General features: G+C 56.6%; 1 protein-coding gene across 5 annotated transcripts in view; it reads left to right on the top strand.

The window, feature by feature from the left end:
• The window catches only part of KAZN (kazrin, periplakin interacting protein), a gene marked incomplete at its 5' end in the record, with an annotated part of 789243 nt that overhangs the window by 755923 nt on the left and 12057 nt on the right, over positions 1–21263 (top strand). For 3 of the 5 annotated variants that reach the window (XM_081085628.1, XM_081085627.1, XM_081085629.1), the window contains 2 exons: positions 1362–1412; positions 2632–3187. In XM_081085628.1, coding sequence (XP_080941754.1) covers positions 1362–1412; positions 2632–2799 — 219 coding nt within the window. In that variant the 3' untranslated portion in view covers positions 2800–3187. Of the gene's footprint in view, positions 1–1361; positions 1413–2631; positions 3188–19455; positions 19656–20395; positions 20515–21263 lie in introns of those variants that run through there. The other 2 variants (XM_081085625.1, XM_081085626.1) reach the window with 1 other exon arrangement.

Genomic DNA, 21263 nt, shown 5'->3' with positions numbered 1-21263 from the left:
AAATCCAATCTGCAGAAAGGGTTTTCTAAAAGCCTCTTGAATTGCATTGGCACAGGCCCCGCCTTTTGCCCAACTTGGCCCTGGTACATTGATTTCCAAGGCCACCTCCCACAGGGCCCTGCAGCGGGAAGCGGGGGCTTTGGTAAGCCAGTTGTCTGGGTACAGGCATTTCAGCGGGCACCCGCCTCATTCTCTTCCCCATACGCTTGGCAAAGATGGCCAGCCCTGCCCACAGTAAACCTGTTTTAGGTGCCTGCCGTGAGTTCTGTTTGTGCATCTTGAGATAGGACTAAAGACGAAACTACCATTTGTTCCCTTCCTGCCCTCCCTCAACCACCTTCATGCCACATATCAACAGACGTGCACACAGGTGAGCCAGGAAGAGCCTGAACATAGCTCCAGGGAACCCTTTATTCTCAGGCATTTGACCTGACAACAGCAAGAACAGCCCAGTCTGGACTAAGGACCTCCCCCACCCCCACCCCCACATCCCCTCGGGCTCTGGCCATTAATTTAAAGCAGAGATGGCTGGCGTCTGAGCACAGAGAGGTTGGAGGAAGTTGATGGACAGGGCAAGTGATGCTTTGTTTCTTCATGGGCACTTTGCCTGCAATTCTGGAAACAACCACCAGGGGACTCCCTGGTCATGGCTTTTAGGATCCAAATGATCCGTTTGCCCCCAGAAACAAAACTGATGCTGGGTTTTGTTTCCTTTTTGTGTTGTATGTTTCCTTTTGTTCTCCACTTTTGTATACTATAGGAGGGAGAACTGGCCCAGGAGGAACCAGGCTGTCCCAAATGTGTATTGTATTTCTGCTTTTAATGAACTCGTTGCTGCTGGACCGCCTGGAGCCTGTGAACCTGTAAATCAGGCTGATGCGTCCTGCCCTTCCACCGAATACGAGATTCATTGTGTTTGAGGAGGAGTTAGAGGTTACAGTTTCCTGAGTCTTCCTGTTCCAAAATTCTTTATTTTTGTCCCTTTTTTTCTATAAAATTCTATTTCTTTAGGAAAAGCACCAACTATAGCCAACCTCCAGGTCTAACACAATGGACCAATCGGGGCAGGAACTCAGAACCTTTGAGTAACTGGTTTGTTGGTCAGAGGGTATTGGGGGTCGAGAACAGGCAGGGGAGCACCCCGGGGCCTCGGGCTAGGCGCCCTGATCCAGACAGCCTCTCAGTGAGCCCCAGGTCCTCCCCACTGAGCCCTGCAGGAGTGTCTGCTTCAGGGGTGAGGGTGGGTTCCCCACCTAGAGGCAAGGTGGTCCCTAAGGGATGGCTTCCTTTCACGGACCATCTCTGCTCTCATGTGGCCTGTGTGTCTGCTGTTTCATCTTTCTCTTCTCCTTTGGCCACAGGGCGACAGTCCCGGCCCAGTTCAGAAGAACCTGCACAACCCCATTGTACAGGTAGGTGTGCCTTCCCCGGGTTCTCGGGCCCTCCCTTCTCCCCAGCCTGACCATGCCTTCATCCCTTGTTCCCCTGGGCCCTTGGCATCCCCCCTTCCATACTGGGGCACCCAAAGCAGAGAGGAGTTAAGGAGGCACATGTGGTTGGGGGCCGAGTCGAGCTTCCCACCTGGGTCTGCCCTTTCGTGCCCTCTCTGGACCTGTAAACCTACTAAGTGCATCACACAACCTCCATCCTGCTGCCCTGGTAGTGTCTTCTCTTGGCAGCCAAAGTCTGATGAGCCAAGCCATGAGCTCATGGGGCCCCTCCTTGCAGGAAACTTTTATTCATTTTTAACGTTTCAGTATTCTCTCATCAGGGTGAGGAGGGATCTGCAGGGAGGAAAATGGCATGAATGCGAGGGCCAGAGGGGTCTGTAGGATCAGTTTTCTAGTCCCAGGGTTCGCACATGCTGGTCTCTGCAAGTCCCATCAGGGTCCACCAGGGAAGTGTTTCAAATGTGGATTCCTGGGCCCTTCACCCTGAGAGCTGGATCCACCACGTGAGGGTTGGGCCTGGAATTCAGGGAACATATTTTAGGAACCATTAGTCTAGTCTGAGCCCCGCCCTTTTGACAGAGAATGGTACCCCATGGCTGTGCAAAGCTCTCCGCCAGAAACCAGCCCCCAACCCCCGTAGTTATCCCATCATCAGAACTAGATCCCAAGCCCTCGCCTCCCCACTCGACCTTGGCCAGTCCTGCTTCCTGTCCGGGGACTTCAGATTCAAGGTCCTTGCCCTTGGCGGACACAAAGCTCTGGTTTCCTCCGTCCTCACTCTCCAGGCTCCCAGGCCCCCTTTTCCACGGGGGCTTTTTCACAGGGAAGGGTGCCCTTGCTCAGTGCCCCTGTGGCCGGGCCATGGCCCAGTGCATGGTCACACTCCTGCAAGCCCTCAGGAGGTACCAGTAAGGTTGTGGGCAAACCAGCAGCTAGCCATTGTGGAATGTTTATAATGCATTTTTATCCACTTTAGTGACATTCTCATGACAGTGGGTCCCACTGTTGTCCCTGAGGGTCCCTAACCGGCCCAAGATCCCTGGCTGAGTGCAGGCAGACCAGACCACTGGAGGCCCCGCCCCTCTGTGCCCCGCCCCTCCCCGCTGTGGCCCCGCCCCCAGCTCAGGTTGGCTCTGTTCTTCTCCTCCGCATCTCTGCCGCTTGGGCTTGGCCCGAACAGTCACTAGAGGATCTTGAAGACCAAAAACGGAAAAAGAAGAAAGAGAAGATGGGATTTGGCTCCATCTCCCGCGTCTTCGCCAGAGGGAAGCAGCGGAAGTCCCTCGACCCCGGCCTGTTTGATGGTACCGCCCCTGATTATTACATAGAGGAGGACGCGGACTGGTGATACCCGCCTCCCTGCGCCCGCCGCCCGGCGGGCGTGTCTGTGCGTGTGGGTGTGCGTGGGGCGTGCGTGGCAGGTGTGGGTGCTGGGCGGGGCCAGGCGCGGACGCGTGGGACCCCTCCCCCTTGCGGCGCCACCTCTGTAATTGATGTACATACCGCAAACGTGTGTGACTCTGTCAACTCTCTGTCGTCCTCGGCGCGATACGGTCGTGTTGTTCATCTGGGTTTGTTTCGTTTTGTATTTCTGTTCCCTTTTTGTTTTTATGTTTCCTTTCGTTCGGTTCGTTGGGTTGTGTTTTTCCCTCCTGTCCCCTCCCCTCCCCTCCTTTCTATGAAACTTGAAAACTTGAAGGACTGCTGTGTATTTGTAAATAACAAAAACGACTGTGCACTCCGTGCTTGTACATGTCCCTCGTCCGAACTGCTACTCCTGGAGCCCCTGTCCCCGAGGATGTGGTCTGTCTCCCGTGCCCCCCGCCCCCGTGTGAACGTGTGGGACCAGACCCTGTGCTCGGGGTGCGCTCAAGTCACTTTAGCCACAGAACGCCACTGTCGCCAGGGTGAGGTCCCTCTCCGCAGCCTCGGAGCCCCGGCCGGGGGCGGGGAGCCTTGTCTTGGCTGGGTTTGTTGAGGTCCAACGGGCTCTTTTTCACGGCCTGCCAGTTTTTAAATTGCGTTGCCATTTCTTTCTTTATGGAAAAAAAAAAAAGAAACAGAAGATGGTTCCGTTTAATTTATTTGCACAAATGCAGAAGACGTATTCTATCTAAATTATTACATAAATATTGGAATTGTATATTTTTCCACGGGGCGGGCGGGAGGCGGGGGTTTCTGTTGACTAGTCTATTCTCTTATCATGCTGCTGCCAAACCGGGCGAGGTAGAGTGGAGGGGGGCCGGGGGCCAGGGGCCGTGGGATTTCAAAGCTTGCTTTTTTCCGTTCTCTCTCCTGTTCTCTCCCTGTTCTTCCGCCTCTGCATGGACGGGCGCTCACCTTTCTCCCCACTCTCTCCAGGCCTTTCTCTCTCTATTTATTTATCTGAACCACAGAACACTGACCTCAGTGAGCAGAGCGCGTCCTGCAGGGGTCCCCTTCTCTCGGGTCTGTCTGTGGAGTGAGGTTGGAGACAGGGGGAGGCAGCCAGTCCCATGAGCCTCCTGCGGCATCCGTTCCTCCCTGCAGCTGTGTCTCTCCGCCTTGGGTTACTCTCACCTTGGCCAGGCAGGTGTCCTTGGAGGTGGGGGGCGGGGGGTTCTCTCTCAAGGGGAGGGCTGTTGGGGACACTGACCCCGTCCTGGTTGGCCCCTCCAGCCACACTTAGCGGAACCTCTCGGGATCCCCGGGGCCCTTGCTCCAGCGGTCCCAGCAGCCTGGCCCACTCGCCCCAGGAGAGAGGATGGGCAGGAACATTTGCCTATTTGGGAGCTGTGTTGGCCTCAGCGAGGCTTCCTGGCAAAGAACCTGGTGCATTAAATGTGGGGTGATGGAGATCACGTGAGCTGGAAGCCAGGGCCTCCCCAGGCCTGAAAGGAGCTTCCCTCTTCTCTTGGCCTGTGAGCCCCACCCCCCATCCCCACCCACGGCTCCACCTTAACTACTAACAGCTCAGTTCGCACACCCTCTCAACAACAGTAGTTGCGCTTTCTGCTAACAGTAACACTTTCAGCTCTTACAAAGAAACTAAATTTTCAAGTGCTGGAGATTCTCTATCAGAACTGATAGGGTCTTTTGTCCAAAGCCTCTAAAACTAACAGAAAAGCCCCCGTTTGCCGCCCCCCCCCCGTCCCCCCCCCCCCCCCCCCCCCCCGTGCAAGGTTGGGAGGGAGCAGGCCGGGCACTCACGAAGCTCCCTCTGGCCTCCCGTGGCCAAGCCGGTTAACAGAGAGCCCAGAGCCCATGTCTTTCTCTACAGAGAGAGATGTTAGAAAACGCTTTCTCCCCCATGAATCTTCTTTTTTTTTTCCTCTTTTGATGGATTTTTATTGTTTTCCCTTACGAGAAAATAAGATTGCAACCACTCCCGGTAATGATTTAGTAGCTCCTTTTCATTTCAGTTTTTGTAAATTAGGAGATAATTCTCAGAGTTGCTAAGGATGATTTATTTAAGGGAACTCCGTCAAATAGCGAATGAGTTATGGGTAACATTAGATGAAAATCACCTCTCCCGTGGGAAAGGTTTCTCGAAGGCATGGATGCAAATATAAAATATTTAAAAAAATCTAAATAAAGCTTATTTTAAAATATTACCGAACTCTATGTTATTTGATTGCTTCTATGTTGCTCTGGGTGGGAGGCCAAGTCCCCACAACCTGCTTCTTGGAATGCCAGGGCTAGCTCCCCAGGGGGTGACGGGAGGGGCCGAGGAAAGCTGGCTGGGTTCTGAGCTGATGGAGGGGCTGAGGCCCAGGTGGCCTTCCAGAAACATCTCGTCTTTGCTGGCTTTACTCTAGGCATCCGGGGCTGCCCGAGGTCCTCATACCCCAGCTCGGAGCCTGGCACCCTGGCTCAGCGCCCCGGTCAGCTTTCATCGGCTTCCTTCTCCCCCTGCCGAAGCCAGAGTAAGCCAGGCTTTTCTGAACCCCGGGAGGTCCCCCAGACACAAAGCCTCCCCCAGCGAAACTCCACAGTGCGTCCCGAGAAGGGGCCCCCGGGTACCCCATCCCCGATGGCAGCCAGTGCCTCAGCCTCTATCTCCCAGCCTCAACAGAAAGCTACTCCAGCCGTGAAACTAACGGGAGTATGGCCTCTTACCTCCCGTCATTTCTGCTGGAAGGAAGCGCAAAGCCGGGGATAGCAGACGGGACCAAGAGGCTACAGAGCTCAGGACCGCGAGGAACTAGGCCCTAGTTACTCGGGCATCTCCCCCAGCCGTGCTCAGCCCGGCCCCACATTAGAATCACCCGCGGAGCTTTCAAACTACGGCCGATGCCAGGCCAGCACCCGAATCAGAGCGTTAACCTCTGGTGATTCCGAGGTGCAGCCGGGCTGGAGGACCCCTGGGCCAATCGGAGGAGGGCACGTGGCCTCGAGATGCCACTGCTGCCCTCTCCCTGGCCTCGTGCAGGCATCACGAATCTGGTAAAGGGCCTCCCTGCCCCGCCCAAATCAGGTGGCTCCTGATTTCTTGACTTTACAAAGCCTCAGGCGGCCACTGCCCGTCAGGCGGAGTTGGCATACAAGGAGAGAGCCCGTGTGCCATCCCAAAACTAGCCCAGGCCCCACGCCGGCCCAGGGGAGAGCAACTCGGCCAAGATCCCAGCTCTCGAGGAGCCGTGTGACCTCTCGGGCTGGGCCACACCTTGTTCAGATCTTGGTGGCTCTGCTCAAAGGCCGCCCTCCCTCCTTGTCATCTCCGACACCTTGTCCCAAACGGCCCAACTCCGAGCGGCGCCTGTTAGTGAGAAGTTGAGGCAGGGCTGCCCAGCCTCCGGGCCAGGGGAAGCTGCACCGTTGGCACCGCATGCCTCCGTGAGGCCCTGCTGTGCGGGCGCCCGAGTCCTGCCGTGCGCAGCCTGCGAGGCTGTCCTCTGCCCTCCTGCGGCTCTCCCGCCTGCTGGTCGGCTCCGACAGGGGCCCCTAATAATAGCAATAACAGTCCCAGCTAACACCACTAAGCACTGACCGCGGCCGGGGCGCACGCTGCGCACCTGACATGTGTTAACTCCGTTAACCCTCCCGCGGCCTCCGTGATCGAGAAATCAGCATAAATAGTAGCGCTGGGCTTCAAACCTAGGGATGCTGCGCTGCCTCCAAGCACAGTGCCAGCTGGGCAGTGCGGGGCTGGCACCCAGCAGGCGGGCACTGTCTGTGTTTCAGCCGGGCCTGGTGTGAACCTCACCTCCCCGCCCACTCCTCCCTCGTCCCCCATCAGTTCTCTCTGGCACAGCCTCCCCTGGCGCTTGTGACCACGTCTGTTCCCATGAGCCTGACCCCCAGGCTCAGAAAAAGAAACCCAGGGAGGAGCTGGCGGGAGGGCCGAGCAGACACGCGGCCGGCACAAGCCCTAGGTTTTGAGCTTTGCTCTGCCTCGGAGTCCCCCCTCCCCACCCCCTCCCCCGAACCGCACCCGCAGCCCCACCCACCACACCGGTGCCCTGTCCCCTTCTGGCCCAGGAGGAGCCGGGCCCCACCGTGCTGGGCAGCTGCTGTGTGCTTCCCTCCCCGGGCCTCGGGGAGCCCAGGTGCGCCAGGCCACCCCGTGTGGGGTCACCCGCCCTTTGACAATGTAAGTTTAAAAATACCTATGGGCCCTGGCACCCGACACCTGCGTTGTCACCAAAACGGGCCTCACAACCGTCCCTCCCCCGGCCCAGCTGCTCCGAACAATGGGCCCTTCAGCTTTTTCAACTCACCCCCTCGCCCTCCACGTGGGCGCAGGACCCCGTGCCCCCTTCCTCCCACCGTTCCCACCGCCTGTGGGAAGAGAAGCTGGTGGTCATGAAGACGAGAGGGAAGACCTAGCAGTAACTTTTTCCAGAAGGATAGACTCGTAACTTGAGATGATAAAAGGACGCCCTAGAAATTTAAAATACCTCCGGAGCTTGGCCGTGACTGTGTTAGAAGTCGTTCAGCCGGGCTCCCGAAGGTACCACCAGGTTCTTCTTCCACCGGGAATTGGGAACAGGTGGGCGGGAGGGGGCCCGGGGTGCTTTGCCCATGGGTGGGGGACGGGTTGAGTTGAAAAAGCGTAAGAGCCCATTGTTGGGAGCAGATGGGGGGACGGGATGTCTGTAAGGCCCGTTTTGTGTTGTGAACACGCAGTCATACCCCGTCACCAGTGCAGTATCACTTGATGGCATCTGGGGTTCGGCTAATTCAAACCTGAGCCGCCGCTGCCTCGTGCCTGAGAGCCCAGGTACTGAAAACCAGGGGAGTACGCAGCACAGGCCGCCCCCAACAAACTAAAGCCACAAGAAAGTGATCCCGGGAGGGCTGAGCATTAGAAGTAAAAATAGCAGCGACGGAAAACCTTGACCTTTTCCCCCTGAAAATGGCAGGACTTGGAGCAGCCGGCATGTCCCCGGGAACCACTGGCTGGCTGCCCGTTGGCGTTTCTGAGTTTGGGGTTTTAGAAATCGCTCACTGCTTTCTTAGCGGGTTTCCAGTGAGTAGCAGTTAATTGCCCCGAAATAACAAAATCGATAAAATTGCACGTCATGCTCCACCTGGAGGACCTTGCAGCCCACCCGTGGGGCCCGGCCAGGCCTGGCTAATCGCTCCAGCTGTGGCCCGTGAGCCTGTCTTCTCACCTTTGAAATGGGCGTAATACCCCCTTACCTTGTAGGCTCAGACATAAGCGCCGCATGTGTTTGGGAGCCTGGGAAGGACAGTGTGTGTTCCTTGTGACTTGAGTGGATTTACGTTCACTCAGGAGGAGAAATGCAGGAGGCAGCTTGACACCCATCTTTAGCCTAAAGAAGGTGAATGGATCCAGTCTGTCCCTGGGGGTGAAATCAGGGCATGGGGCTGTATGCCCGGTCCTCGGAGTCCAAATTCAGGTCCACTGTTGCTCTGGGAGAGAATCCAGGTTTTTCTGTCTCGGGAAGGGAGGGTTGGAGGCATTTGGCCCTGGGTGCCGCAGCCCTAGCAGCATTGGTCTTTCCAAAGCCAGTAGAAACGTCCTCTCTGCTGTGGCTACACGGGCAGAGTCAGGCCGAGGGAGCACGGAGACTGCCCAAGGCGGGGCTCCTGAGGTGTAAGTCCCAACGGTCGCCCTAGGGTGGCACATTATAAAGACATGTCAGAGCCAGAGACGGCCTGGTCCGGCAGCAAGGCGTGCCTCCAACTCCAAGAGAAAGGCTGCTGATGTCCTCGCTCACAGATGGCCACGCCAAGGCACAGCTAGGAAGCGGCAGAACCCGGATTCAGCTCCCGCGGTCTCGCCCCGAAGTCCACGCTCTCAGTAACTGCTACGCAGTCTCTGATCAGCCACATAAGCTTAAAAGTATCTATGGGACCAAGCGCTTCACCAGGGACAACAGGAAGCCTCACTAGCCAAGCAAGCCCTGTGCAGGCTCTCGGCTTGGGGGCTCAGGTTCTCCACCCTGGAGAGGGAAAAACTGGAATAAGCAAGGAGTTTGCAAACTGTGTTCCATGGAACCTTTAGGGGTTCCTCAGAGATCCCTCAAAACATTGCCGGAGCTAGTGAAAGCACTCGCAGGCAGGGCTCCAACCCCACCTTCAGCCGGGAGCTCCGCTCTTAGCTGTTGCACGCGGGACCTCCTGCATCAGGGAGCTCCGTGCAGATCGCACGTGGGCTCAGCTGCACGCGATTACGCGGGGTGATGGCTGCAGGTGCAGACCCTTTGCTCAAATGCAATCACATTACAAGGTAAATAAGCCAGAGCTGTCATGTTGTAGACCCTGCGCTCAGACGAGTTTCAGTATAGACTTCCGTTGGAAAGCTTCCCCGAGGGGCCTCCGAGGCAGGCGGAGACCACCTTTCCGGCAGTTCTAGGGGAGGAGCCACACCCAAGCAACACCCCGGGCTGCCCCCAAGGTGCTGGTGACCAGCGCCCTTGCTGGGCCTGCTGAGCAGAGCTCAGGGGCCCGGCACCGTAGCTGCTGCCCCAGGCAGCCCTGGCAGCCAGCCGCAGTGCCCTGCTAGTCCCAGAAAGGGTCCCTCATTTTCCTCGAGGCGCACAGTCAGGAAGTGGCAGGGCAGGCGTCCAGCCTGGACGAATCCAGGTTCTGATGTGATGGCCACCATCTCCGGTTTGGTCTGGTCTGTGGAGACAGACCTCTGCAGAGCACTGGGGGGCCTGCTGGCCTTGGTCTGGGGCCAGTGCTGCCCCATCAACACCGGTATGAACCCTAAATAGAGCGTACGGCTACCTAAGCCGCACTCGGAGGAGAGATGGGGGGCAGAGCAGCTGCTGAGGGTCCCACAGGGCTTGCCCACACCCTGCTCTCAGGCTCCTGCGGAGGCCCCACCTCAGCCCAGTGCAATCAGGAGCCCCGAACCTGGCTCTGGACTCCCAGCTCCCAGCTGGGCCAACGACCTGCTGTGTGACCTTGGGCAAGTGCATCTCCCTCTCTGGGCCTCAGGCTCCCCCTGAAACAGACCAGGGCAGTGGTTACCCATCCTGGACCACCTCGCCTGACACTCACTGTCTTGCGGCCCACAGCTTTGGTTTGTTTGTCTTATAGATGGATTTCATTTGAGCGAAGGGTCTGCGTAAAGCCAGTGTGAAATCCATGAGTTAGGTCATCGGAGCGCCCCCAAGGAGGAGAAGAGGCAGGGCTGCCTCGGGCCTCCTCCTGCTCCCCTCAAAACTGGAAAAGCCATTCTCCATGGGCACCTCTGACTTCCCCTGCTCCCCATGGCCGAACAGGAAAGTGGGGGCTGCTCATGCCCCCCACCCTCTCCTGGCTTCTGAAAGCCTGTCAATCAAGGGACATAGACACTCCCCGGGAGGCCATGGGGTGACCCACAGTGAGACTGTGAAGCAGTGCCCCTCAGGTCACAGCTATCCACAGTGTACAGCGCCCTTTCCTAGGCCAGTGGCCAGCAAACTGCGGCTCGCGAGCCACATGAGGCTCTTTGGCCCCTTGAGTGTGGCCAAAAAGTTTCAATCGCTCTACGTGCGCGCCCACACGTGGTATTTTGTAGAAGAGCAACACTCAAGGGGCTGCAGTTTGCCGACCACTGCCCTAGGCAGACGAGGGTCAAGGCTAAGGGTGTAGATTCTGGGCAGGTTCTCTGAGTTCAAACCTCAGTCCTGACATTTGCCACCTGGTAACCTTAGGCAAGTTGCTTAACCTGGCTGTGCCTCAGTCTCCTCACCTGTACAGTAGGGACAGTAAGAGTGTCCGAGGGTGGCTGCCAGGATACAGGGAATTCCTGTGTGTAAAAGGCTTGGCTGGGGTAGCCGTGAACGTTAGCCACGATGATGAGGAGACGATGACAGTGATCTCACGCCAGCCTGTCACCAGCCCTGTGAGACGGGCAGAGCAGGGCCCTTTGTACAGATGCAAAGGCTGAGGCCCAAGTAAGTTCAGCAGCACACCCGTGCTGCCAGAGCCAGCCAGGGGTCGGCCCAGAGGAAGTGAGAATTCTAGAGCTGACGGGCTCTCAGTGGCCTCTCGCCCACTCCTCTCTGACTGCAGGAAGGGACTTGCCACAGCCTAGCAGGGTACCCGTGGCTGAGCTGGTTCTGGAGCCCAGGGCTCCTGACTCCCAGGCCAGTGCTCCACAGACCACAAGACTCAGCCGGAAGAAACTAAATCTCTGGGTCAGTACGTTTTGGAAGCAGTGCGTGGTGTCTCCAATCCTCAGAGACAACCCATTAGCTTTTCAAGGCTCTGACAAGTTCTGCAAAGAAAAAAAAAATTTTTCCCTTTTTTCCACCTTGTGCTTCCCAAACTTGACCACAGACCCATCCATGCCTTTGCGTTTAGTCCGTGGAGCGCCCCCTGGGAAGTGTCAGGATGGGGGGCTCCTTCCGCTGCTTTCTTCTGTGCTTGGAGGCCCCACGCCAGTGGCTGTCTGAAGAGTTCTAAGCATGCCACGTTTCTGATGGCGTCTGGCCACGGCAAGTCCCTGTGGCTCACATGGGATCCCCATGTACCTTGAGAAGCGAGGGGAGCCAGGTGCGAGGGCGGGGAGTCTGGACCTCCATCTACGTGAGCATCCCCTTTGCTCAGAAAACCTGGGCCGTGGCAGCACCTGCTGAAGGTGGAGGGGCCCCAGAAGACAGGCTAAGGAACGCCAATCCTGGTGTTCGTTTTGCTGCTGTCCCCGGTCCCAGGTGTAGACAGAAGGGCCGAGCCCTGATGCAGGGAGAGGAAAGGGCATGCCTCCTGCCAGGACGTCCGGCCCCTGTCACCCCACCAGCTCGGAGCTGCCTAATTGCTTCCTTGGGACAGGCCAGCCATGCTGGAGTCACATCCAAATTGGCTGCAGGCCTGCACGGTGCTAGCATCCTTCCTTGTTAGGAAGCTGATGTCTTGGGGTGGGGTGGGTGGAATCTATGGTTCTGGGCCAGGGAGGGAGAAGGCCACTCTGACGCTGTCACCGCAGGGACCAGAGCTGCGCTGACAGGGAGGAGGCTCTCTGTACGCCAGAGGGAGTTTGAGAGCCATCTACAAAGCAATGGCAGCTCAGGGGTATGAACCATTCATTCTCAGGTTCCCTCGGTCTGTGTGTGTGTGTGTGTGTGTGTGTGTGTGTGTGTGTGTAAGAAACACACTCGTGTTAGCGACAGTTGGAACCCAGCGGAGTCTATAAAAACCAAGCAGCGCAAGGAGGGGTGTGGAGGAGCAAACCAGGCTTGGGAGCCAGGTCTTTGGGCTTGACCACTTAGCTGTGTGACCCTAAGCCAGTCCCCCAGTCCCTTTGAGCCTCAGTTTCCCTTTCTGTAAAATGGAGCTGAAACGGCCTATCTCCCAGGCTGTTGGAAAGGTAAATAGATGGATAGCAGCTGCTAGGCGCAGCGCTGCAGGAGACGCAGCTGAAAGCAAATGCAGGCCAACGAGAGAAAACACAGCCTCCCTGGACGTTTCTGAGCTGCACATTCCCGTCTGCAAAATGGGCCTGTGGGAGCCTCGTGCCCACCTCCCGGGGAGGATGCAGCGTGCTCACAGCCACGGATGGTGGAGCCGCAGGCAAGCGTTAGCAACAGGACCTGGGGCCTCTGGTGGGAGCTGGAATGACTTGGACGCACGGGGCCACTGCTAAGCGTGTTGAGGGCGACAAGGGCTGTGCTGGGCACTTACCCGCTTCATTCCCACTCGGCCTCAAAGCCAGAGGCCCATGTGGCCAGGGCGGCAGCAGGACCGGAGTCAGCCTACCAGGGGCCTGAGAGCCCAGCCAGGTGGCTCAGCCATTTCTCCTGGCCTTGGCCGGGCTCTGGAGCTCAGAGACTGGGAGGGTGGAGGGTGAGGGGGGGAGGGAGGGCTCCACCTTCAATACAGGCGCTGATTGGGCCTGACCAAGGGGGACTCACACTCTCCCGGGAACCCCAGAAGCACGTGGTCATCGGTGTGGGCGCGCAGGCAGGCGGGGAGGGTGTCAGGCTGAGGACGAGGACAACGAGATGGGCAAGCACATGCTACAAACCAAAGCCCCTTTTTCAAAATGCAAGAGCCCGTTGTTAAACATTCACCAGCGCAAGGCTGGGTTAGGGCTTGCTTGCTAGGTACCCAAGTTACCTCGGGGGCAAAAACAGGCCCATCTTCCGTCCTCCTGGAATTTGCAGTCTAGAGGGAGGCACGGACGCTCATCACATAATTACACAACCTTAATTAATCCCACCATGAGACAGGCGGCGCGGGGGCGCACCTGGATTGACGTGCGAGCACGTGAGTGTGAGCGGGAATGAGTGTGTTACAGGGGTGACGGGCCTACACTAGTGACCAGAGAAGGGTTCTATGAAAGAGGAGGGATTTAAAGGGACCCTGAAGGTTTCGTAGGAGTTTGCCAAGCCGAGAAGACAGCAGCAGGCCGCCTTTGGAGCAGAGGGCAGCAGGTAGGGCAGATGGAGATGGGGGCGGGAGGCAGGCTCGCTGGGTGCCCAGGGTGTGAGGGAAGGGGAGAGACGGAGGGGAAGCTGACAGTGTCACTGGTTCCCACAGACCCCTGTCCTGGAAGGAGTTTGGACTTTGTCCCGGGAACCAGTGAAGGTTGTTGAGCAGAAGCGGTGCCCGGACATAATCAAATTTTAACAACATCCAAACAGCCCTGGCTGTTTTGGCTCAGGGGATAGAGCGTCGGCCTGCGGACCGAAGGGTCCCGAGTTCGATTCCAGCCAAGGGCATGTTCCTCGGTTGTAGGCTCCTCCCCGGTCCAGGCCCTAGTCGGGGCTCATGCAGTAGACAACCAATCGATGTGTTTCTCTCACATCGATGTTTCTGTCTTTCCTCTCACTTCCACTTCTCTCTAAAAATCAGTGGAAAAATATCCTCGGGTGAGGATTAAAAACAGAAACAAAAATAAAAACATCCAAACAAATGGAGTTGTCCGTCCCTCCCCCATAACTTGGGCTTTTACCACCACTGATGGCAGTAAGCATCACCGTGAGGCAGGGCTGGCTAATGAAGAGATGATAGACTTGACCGCCGACCTAGGGACTCCCTTGGCGGCAGGGCAGATGGACAGACCGGCACACGGGCAGGGTCAGCAGAACACGAAGAGTGAGTGCTGGGTGGACAGTGCACACGGCAAGCAGGGTGTCCATTGGGGGCATGTAGAGAAAGGCAGGCTCCCAAGGGCCTCCCTCTACAAAAACCACTAAATCTGGAATAAAACATACTTTTTAATGCATGGCTGGCCTCAGCAAAAGTAAGGGAAATCTCCCAGGCACCCCCACCCCTAAACCTAAAGCTCTGAGCTAATTCCAGAGCAGGAGCAGTGAGCGGTAGCCAGATGCAAAAGCGGGTGTCTGTCCAGACAGATGCGGACAGCAGGACTGCTAACGGGGGAGTAAACCTTGGGGTGTGGCGGAGCGAAGGGGCAGAACCTACCTCTCAGCCCCCTGGGCCCTGGCGTCCCAGAAGATGAAATATGAGATCAGCATGCATGAGAGTCAGCAGAAGCTCAAGCACACTTAAACCTCCAAGGCCTTTCAGATAGAGCAGTTGTCAAAACCAAATACAAAAAATAATACAAATGCAGTATTTAAAGAAATTTCAGATAAAATCATAGAATGAGCCAACAGCAAGAGACTGTCTAAAAAGACCAGGCAATCTTGGAAAACAACCAAATAGAACTTTTAAAAACAAAAATATATCATTGGTAGCAGCATTAGGAAAAAAAATCAGTCCAAGGATGGGTTAAATAGCAGACAAATAGCTGAAGAGAGAGATTTTTAGAATGGAAAAAAAAAAATAGGAAATTACCCAGAATGCAATGTTGGAAGATAAGTTGTTAAAAACGCTGAAGGAGAAATGAGAGCTTTCTGGTTCACTACAATAGCCCACTAGCCACAGATGGCAAGGTAAACGTAAATTTATGTTCATTAAAATTAAATAAAATTTAAAACTCGGTTCCTCAGTCGCACCGCCTGCATTTTCAGAGCTTATAGCCACAGATGCCTGACAGCTGTCACACTGCACATTGTAGATTGCACAACATTTCCCTCATCACAGGAAGTAGACAGTGCTAGGTTACAAGGAAGGGAAGACAAAGTCCAGTCCCAGAAGGAAACAGAATGGAGAAGAGGTGATGTTTTAAGAGATAATGGTCGAGAACATTCCAGAAATGAAGCCACAGATATGGGAAGTTTCTCTCAACCAGAATAACTAAAGAGAAATCCACGTCTAGCTGCATCCTAAGGAAACGGAAGGACATCAGAGACAAAGAGAAAACCGTAAACGTAACCAACAGAAGGGCGATGGGACCGGCAGCTGACTTCCCTTCAGCGGAATGGAAGGCAGCAGGAAGTGGAGCAATGTGCTCAAAGCACGGAAGGGAAAGAGCCGTCAACCTAAACCTGTGCACCCAGCAGAACGCTCTGAAGAACAGGGTGAAATGGACTTTTTTCAGATAAACCAAAGGTACTCTTAATCAGAGGAACTTTCTAAAATATATATGTTTTTATTGATTTCAGAGAGGAAGGAAGAGGAGGAGAGAGCGATAGAAACATCAATGATGAGAGAGAATCATTGATTGGCTGCCTCCTGCACGCCCTACCCTGGGGATGGAGCCTGCAACCTGGGCATGTGCCCTGACTGGGAATCAAACCATGACCTCCTGGTGCAGTGTTTGGCAAACTCATTGGTCAACAGAGCCAAATATCAACAGTACAATGATTGAAATTTCTTTTGAGAGCCTATTTTTTAAAAAACTTAAACTATATAGGTAGGTACATTGTTATTAACTTGATTAGGGTACTCCTAAGGCTTAGGAAGAGCCACACTCAAGGGGCCAAAAAGCCGCATGTGGCTCGCGAGCTGCAGTTTGCCGACCACGGTCCTGGTGCATAGGTCGATGCTCAACCACTGAGCCACACCAGCTGGGCCAGAGGAACCTTTAAATCAGGTTCTTCATTATCCTAGAAGTAATGTCTAAGCCACAAGAAGAAATAAAGAACAGAGAAATTGGTAAACCTGTAGGTACATTATTTTAATATTTAATATTATCAGTATAAAATAATCATGATGACAATGTCTCAATTGTGGGGGGTTTTAAAAGGACATAATTCAAATACTGGATAGGGTAGGGTTTAGTCAGGAGACGTGATCAGAATGAATGTTTTTAATAATCTTACAGTTTAGGAGAAGGTATTAAGATACTGATCAGCCCTAGCCAGTTTGGCTCAGTGGATAGAACATTGGCCTGGGGACTGAAGGGTCCCAGGTTCAATTCCAGTCAAGGGCACATGCCCGGGTTGTAGGCTTGGCCCTCAGTGGGGGGGCTTTGTAGGAGGCAGCCAATCAATGATTCTCTCACATCATTGATGTTTCCATCTCTCCCTCTCCCTTCCTCTCTGAAATCAATAAAAGTATATTTTTTTTAAAAAAAGATATTGATCAATGCTAGGTTTCAAGTTAAATATTCAGGAGAAGTTTTCAAGGGCAAGCATTAAAGCGTGGCTCAGGACCTCCGCATGTATCAGAAGCACCTGAGGGGCTTGTTAATTAAGACACAGATTGTTGCTGGGCCCAACCCCAGCGTTTCCGTGTCAGGAGGCCTGGGCAGGCTCCAGGGGTTTTTACTCCTAACAACTTCCCAGGTGCTGCTGCTGCTGCTGCCTCAGGGGCCACACATCCAGGACGACTGAACCCAAAACAGAGAAGCAGGCGCTTCACCGCCAAACCCACTGAGGGGGTGGGAATGAGATGAGAAAACCTTCCACCCAGACCCACCCAGGCCAGTAAAAACATCATGCAGGCCACACATGCAATTTTAGATTCTGTAGTGGCCATATTAAAAAGTAAAAAAACAGGTGAAATGAATTTTAGTAATATCTTTTATTTAACCCACAGACCCAACATATTATCATTTTAATGTGTGATCATAAAAATTAACGTAGTTTACATCGTTTTGTACACAGCCTTCAAAGTCTAGTGTGTGCTGTACACCGCCGGCCCTTTGAACGTGGACGAGCCACATGACCGGGGCTCAGGAGCCACACGGGGCTTGTAGCTGCTCTTCTGGACAGAGCCAGTCTCGACTGTAAGTGCCATGAGCCTGCAGAGGTCAGAGACCCCAGGCCATCAGTGTGTGCCGGACACCCACTGTCTGCCAGATGCCAGGCTGAGCTTTGTGTATACTTCATACAGCCTCTCATCTGGTCCTCCCATAGGCCTGTGTGATTCGACATCGTTATCATCCCATTTCCCAGATGTGGAAAGTGAGGCTGGGGACATTGGAAACACGTTCCCAAACCCAGGTCTCTCATATTCCAACGCCAACCTCGAAGCCTCGAGGTTTCTGTAAAGGATGTTCTATCACAGGCCAGACAGTAACTATTTTAGGATTTTGGACAGACACTCTGTCACCACTACTCACACTGCCATTGCAGCAGGAGAGCAGCCTTCGACCACGTGTGGCAAATAGGGGAGGCCGTGCCCCAGTCACCTTTAATGGAGACAGGCAGGCTGCGGGCTGAATGTGGCCCACGGGCCGTAGTGTGCCAGCGCCTGAGCCAGGCGGACACCCTGCGCGGGGGGCCCAGCTGGGGGAACCCTCACTAACTGCTGACAGTCTGGGGTGCCCTCGTGCCTGTGTTGGGGTGGGCGGGAGAAGGCAGTCTCTCCTCCACAGTCTCACCGTGTCCTGCCTCTTCGTGTTCGGCAGCATCCAGAGTGGCCGCCTCCTGGCCGCCCCTCCTGAGACGCTGCCCAGGCCCAGCCAGGCCTCTAGGTCCTGGGCACTCAGGGAGCTGCCTGGCTCTAACCATGAGTGATTCCCCCTCAGGACTGAGACAGCGGGGAAATAAAAGCCGGGACTGATGGGATCCCGGCCATAAAACCTGGCCCTCTAATGCCAGCATCTGGAAATTGCCTTTAATTCATGGTGTCTGACCCCAAAGACACCCCACAGCATCTCCTCCTTGGCGTTCAGCCCGGGGTGGGCGGAGGGAGGTGGCGCGCTGAAGGGCTGTCTTTGCTCAGAAACCGAAACGTGTGCTTTGCTCCTGTGAACTCGGCGTGGCCCCCGCATTCCTGGAGCCTGGAGCCCATCAATAACGTGAGTGCAGAGCCAGCTCCTCTCGGGGGCCCGAGGCCCGTTAGGACCACCAGCACCCGCTCCCAAAGACACGCGGCCCAGGAACGCACACTCGCAGGAAGTGCGTTGGGTTCTTGGCTGTCCACGGGTCCGCCGGGCCCTCCCCACCCTCCAGCGCTCTCTCCTCCTTCCTGCTGTCTTTTTGTATTTGCTGTTTCTATGGCAGAATTTCTCTCCTGAGGACTTGCTCTTGGAGTCTCTCTTCCCTTCCCCTCCCTCCTCCTCCCTCCCTCCCCCTCTCCATCTCTGACTCCAGTCTCCCCCTTCCCACGGCCCCTTACCTCCCTCCCTTGGGGAGACAGAGCCAGGCACCGCAAACACCTTGGCACCGAACACACAAGCCCACCCTCACCTCTCCGACCGCGGCCCTGCCCACCTGGACCCAGTGGGAGTCCGGCTGGGGCAGCGAATTCCTGCCCAGGTAGGATGCTCAAGGCCTGGGACTGGGTTCCCTCCCCGGGCACCGAGCCAAACTCAAGCCACACTCCTCCCAGCAAGGCAGGGGGACCGGGGCAGCCACAGCTGCACTCAGGGTGTAGCCAAAAAGCGTCAGGTGTGGACGCCGTGGCCACCAATGAAGAACAGGGTTGGAACTTGCTGGCGAACAGACTTATTGTCTGCGAGGGCCGCTCCAGAAACTGGCTTCGCTTTGTCCTGAGATGATAAATCACCCCGCTGCCCAAGGTGACCACTGCTGCATCGTTCGAGATGGTGAAACATGGGGACAGAACGGGCCCCATCGCAGGCGGCGGGTGAAATAAAGGTCGAGCAGCCATCCCTGAGGCCTGTGCAGGCTGCTCCCGGGTGCAGGGGTGCCCTGAGAGCCGCGTGTCATGGGATGGACGCGGGGTGCAGTGCGTGGGTCTGCGTGTGTTTGTAGCCTGGGCTTGTGTGTCTCCCAATGTGCGCTTCACTAAATACTAACAGCTGCTGCCTGAGGGTGCGGGACTTGGGGCCATTCCCACCTTGTTTTATTTGTATTCTTTTCTGGATTAAGTTTTTAAAATTCTTTTCTTTGTGTAATGGGGGAATGGTGGCAAAACAAAACAAAGGCCATTTTGATTTTTTTTTTAAATATGTTTTTATTGATTTTAGAGAGGAAGGGGAAGGGAGAGGGAGATAGAAACATCAGTGATAAGAGTGAATCATTGACCGGCTGCCTCCTGCACTCCCCACACTGGGGATCAAGCCCGCAACCCAGCCATGAGCCCTGACCGGGAATCGAACCATGACCTCCTGGTTCATAGGTCGACGCTCAACCACTGAGCCACGCCGGCTGGGCCATTTTGATTTTTAAAAGAAGAAATGCATGGGGGGAAGACATCCCTGCCCTCCTCCTGCAGGGGGGATGCAGGCTCAGGGGGTGCAGCCTGCCCATCCCTGCCCCCCGCGGCCCCCCGGACCCCCTCCCCAGCAGGGCCTGGTGCGTTGGGAGCCCGGGCGTGTGTGTGTCCTCCCAGCAGGGCCTGCGCTCGTGTGTTGCAGACGCGGACAGCCAGTGCAGCCCCACGAGGCAGAGCCTGTCGGAGGGCGAGGAGCAGGTGGACCGGCTGCAGCAGGTGGAGCTGGTCAGGACCACCCCCATGTCCCACTGGAAGGCGGGCGCCGTGCAGGCCTGGCTGGAGGTGGTCATGGCCATGCCCATGTACGTCAAGGCCTGCGCGGAGAACGTGAAGAGCGGGAAGGTAGGGCACCCCCGGGACCCCAGTGAGAATCCCCCTGGGCCCTCCCATGAGCTTTACCAACCCTGAGCTGGCTTGCCCCACCCCTACCCCGACTCCTACCCTGACCCCCAGGGCGAGGAGGAGATGTAACCCAGGCGCCAGTGTTCCCAATAAACCCTCGGTCTCCCCAGCAAGTCACAGCTCTCCTGGGCTCAGCCTCCTCACCTTTAAACCGGGACGAGCCTCCCTTTACCTGGCTGAGGGGAGGCAGGGCTCCACGGGAGGGCTCTTTCGGCCTGGATGGTGATCTGCCCACCTCCTGGAGGCCCAGCCTGAGAGGTGCTGCAGGGGTGCTCCAGGCGGGCTGCAGGGGTGCCCCAGGGATGCTCCAGGCAGGCTGCAGGGGTGCTGAGGGGGTGCTCCAGGCAGGATACAGGGGTGCCCCAGGGGTGCTCCAGGCGGGATGCAGGGGTGCTCCGGGGGTGCTCCAGGCGGCTGCAGGGGTGCTGCAGGGGAGCTCTAGGTAGGCTGCAAGGGTATTCCAGGAGGGCTTCAGGGGGGCTCCAGGCAGGCTGTGCGGGTGCTTTAGAGGGTCTGCAGAGGTGCTCTGCCCTGACCGCAGGGAAGGTGGGCAGGGAGATGGGGAGAAGGCGCCCCAGCCAGCAGACCCCTCTGGGGCTCAGCCCTGGCCGACACGGGTCCTGGGAGGCCTTAGGTGCCCCAAGCCTCCCGGGCGCTCAGTGCCCACTTCTGGGGCACAGGTGCTGCTGAGCCTGAGCGACGAGGACCTGGAGCTGGGCCTGGGCGTGTGCAGCTCCCTGCACCGGCGCAAGCTGCGGCTGGCCATCGAGGACTACCGCGACGCCGAGGCGGGCCGGAGGTGAGCCCCGCTCCTGGCACCACCTGGGCTGGCCCCAGGGAGGGAGAGAAGTGCCCCCAGGACCTCTGATCACACAGGTGGGGTGAAGGGGCGCTGTAGCCCGGGCCAGGTGTGTAGTCTGGTACCAAACATCTCTGGGCAGGAGGCCCAGGCACACCCCCGTCCCCCCATGGAAAGATGGAGACCAGGGAGTGAGTGAGGCCCCACATGCCCTCCCATCCCCCCGGTGCAGGGGCTGGGGAGACCTCACGCACCCCCAGAACTCCTCTATCTCCGAGGGTGGGCCAGCCGAGAGGAGGTGGGGATTTGGCCACAGTGTCTGCTCTGCCTGCTTCCAGCTCAGCCCCAGCTCCCGGGGTTCCAGGGCGCGGAGGGGAGGGCGCGGAGGGAAGGAGCAGGCAGGGAGACCAGGATGGGACGGGAAGAAATGGACACAGCAGGCCCGTGGGAGGGGCTCCTTGCAGGAAGCACACCAGGGAATGGCCGAGGCCCCTCCCACCAGGTGTGTCCTTGTTGCCCTGCCCCCTGCTCTTAGCACCCTGACCCCCACCCATAACATCACCCACCTGGCCCACCTCCTGCGGCCTCTCTCCTCACCTTTTGTGAGCAGGCTTTGCTGGGGGGCCTCATTCACCAAGCAGATCTGGGGGAAAGGGAAGGATCCCCACTCACACACACACTCACATACACACTCATACACACACACACACACACACACATAGATACATGCTCACACACTCATACACACA

The sequence above is a fragment of the Myotis nattereri genome (assembly GCF_964212035.1).
Source record: "Myotis nattereri genome assembly, chromosome: 3".
Classification (NCBI taxonomy): Eukaryota; Metazoa; Chordata; class Mammalia; order Chiroptera; family Vespertilionidae; genus Myotis; species Myotis nattereri.
Note: the sequence above shows the minus strand (reverse complement) of the source record. Positions and strands in the feature narration are given on the sequence as shown.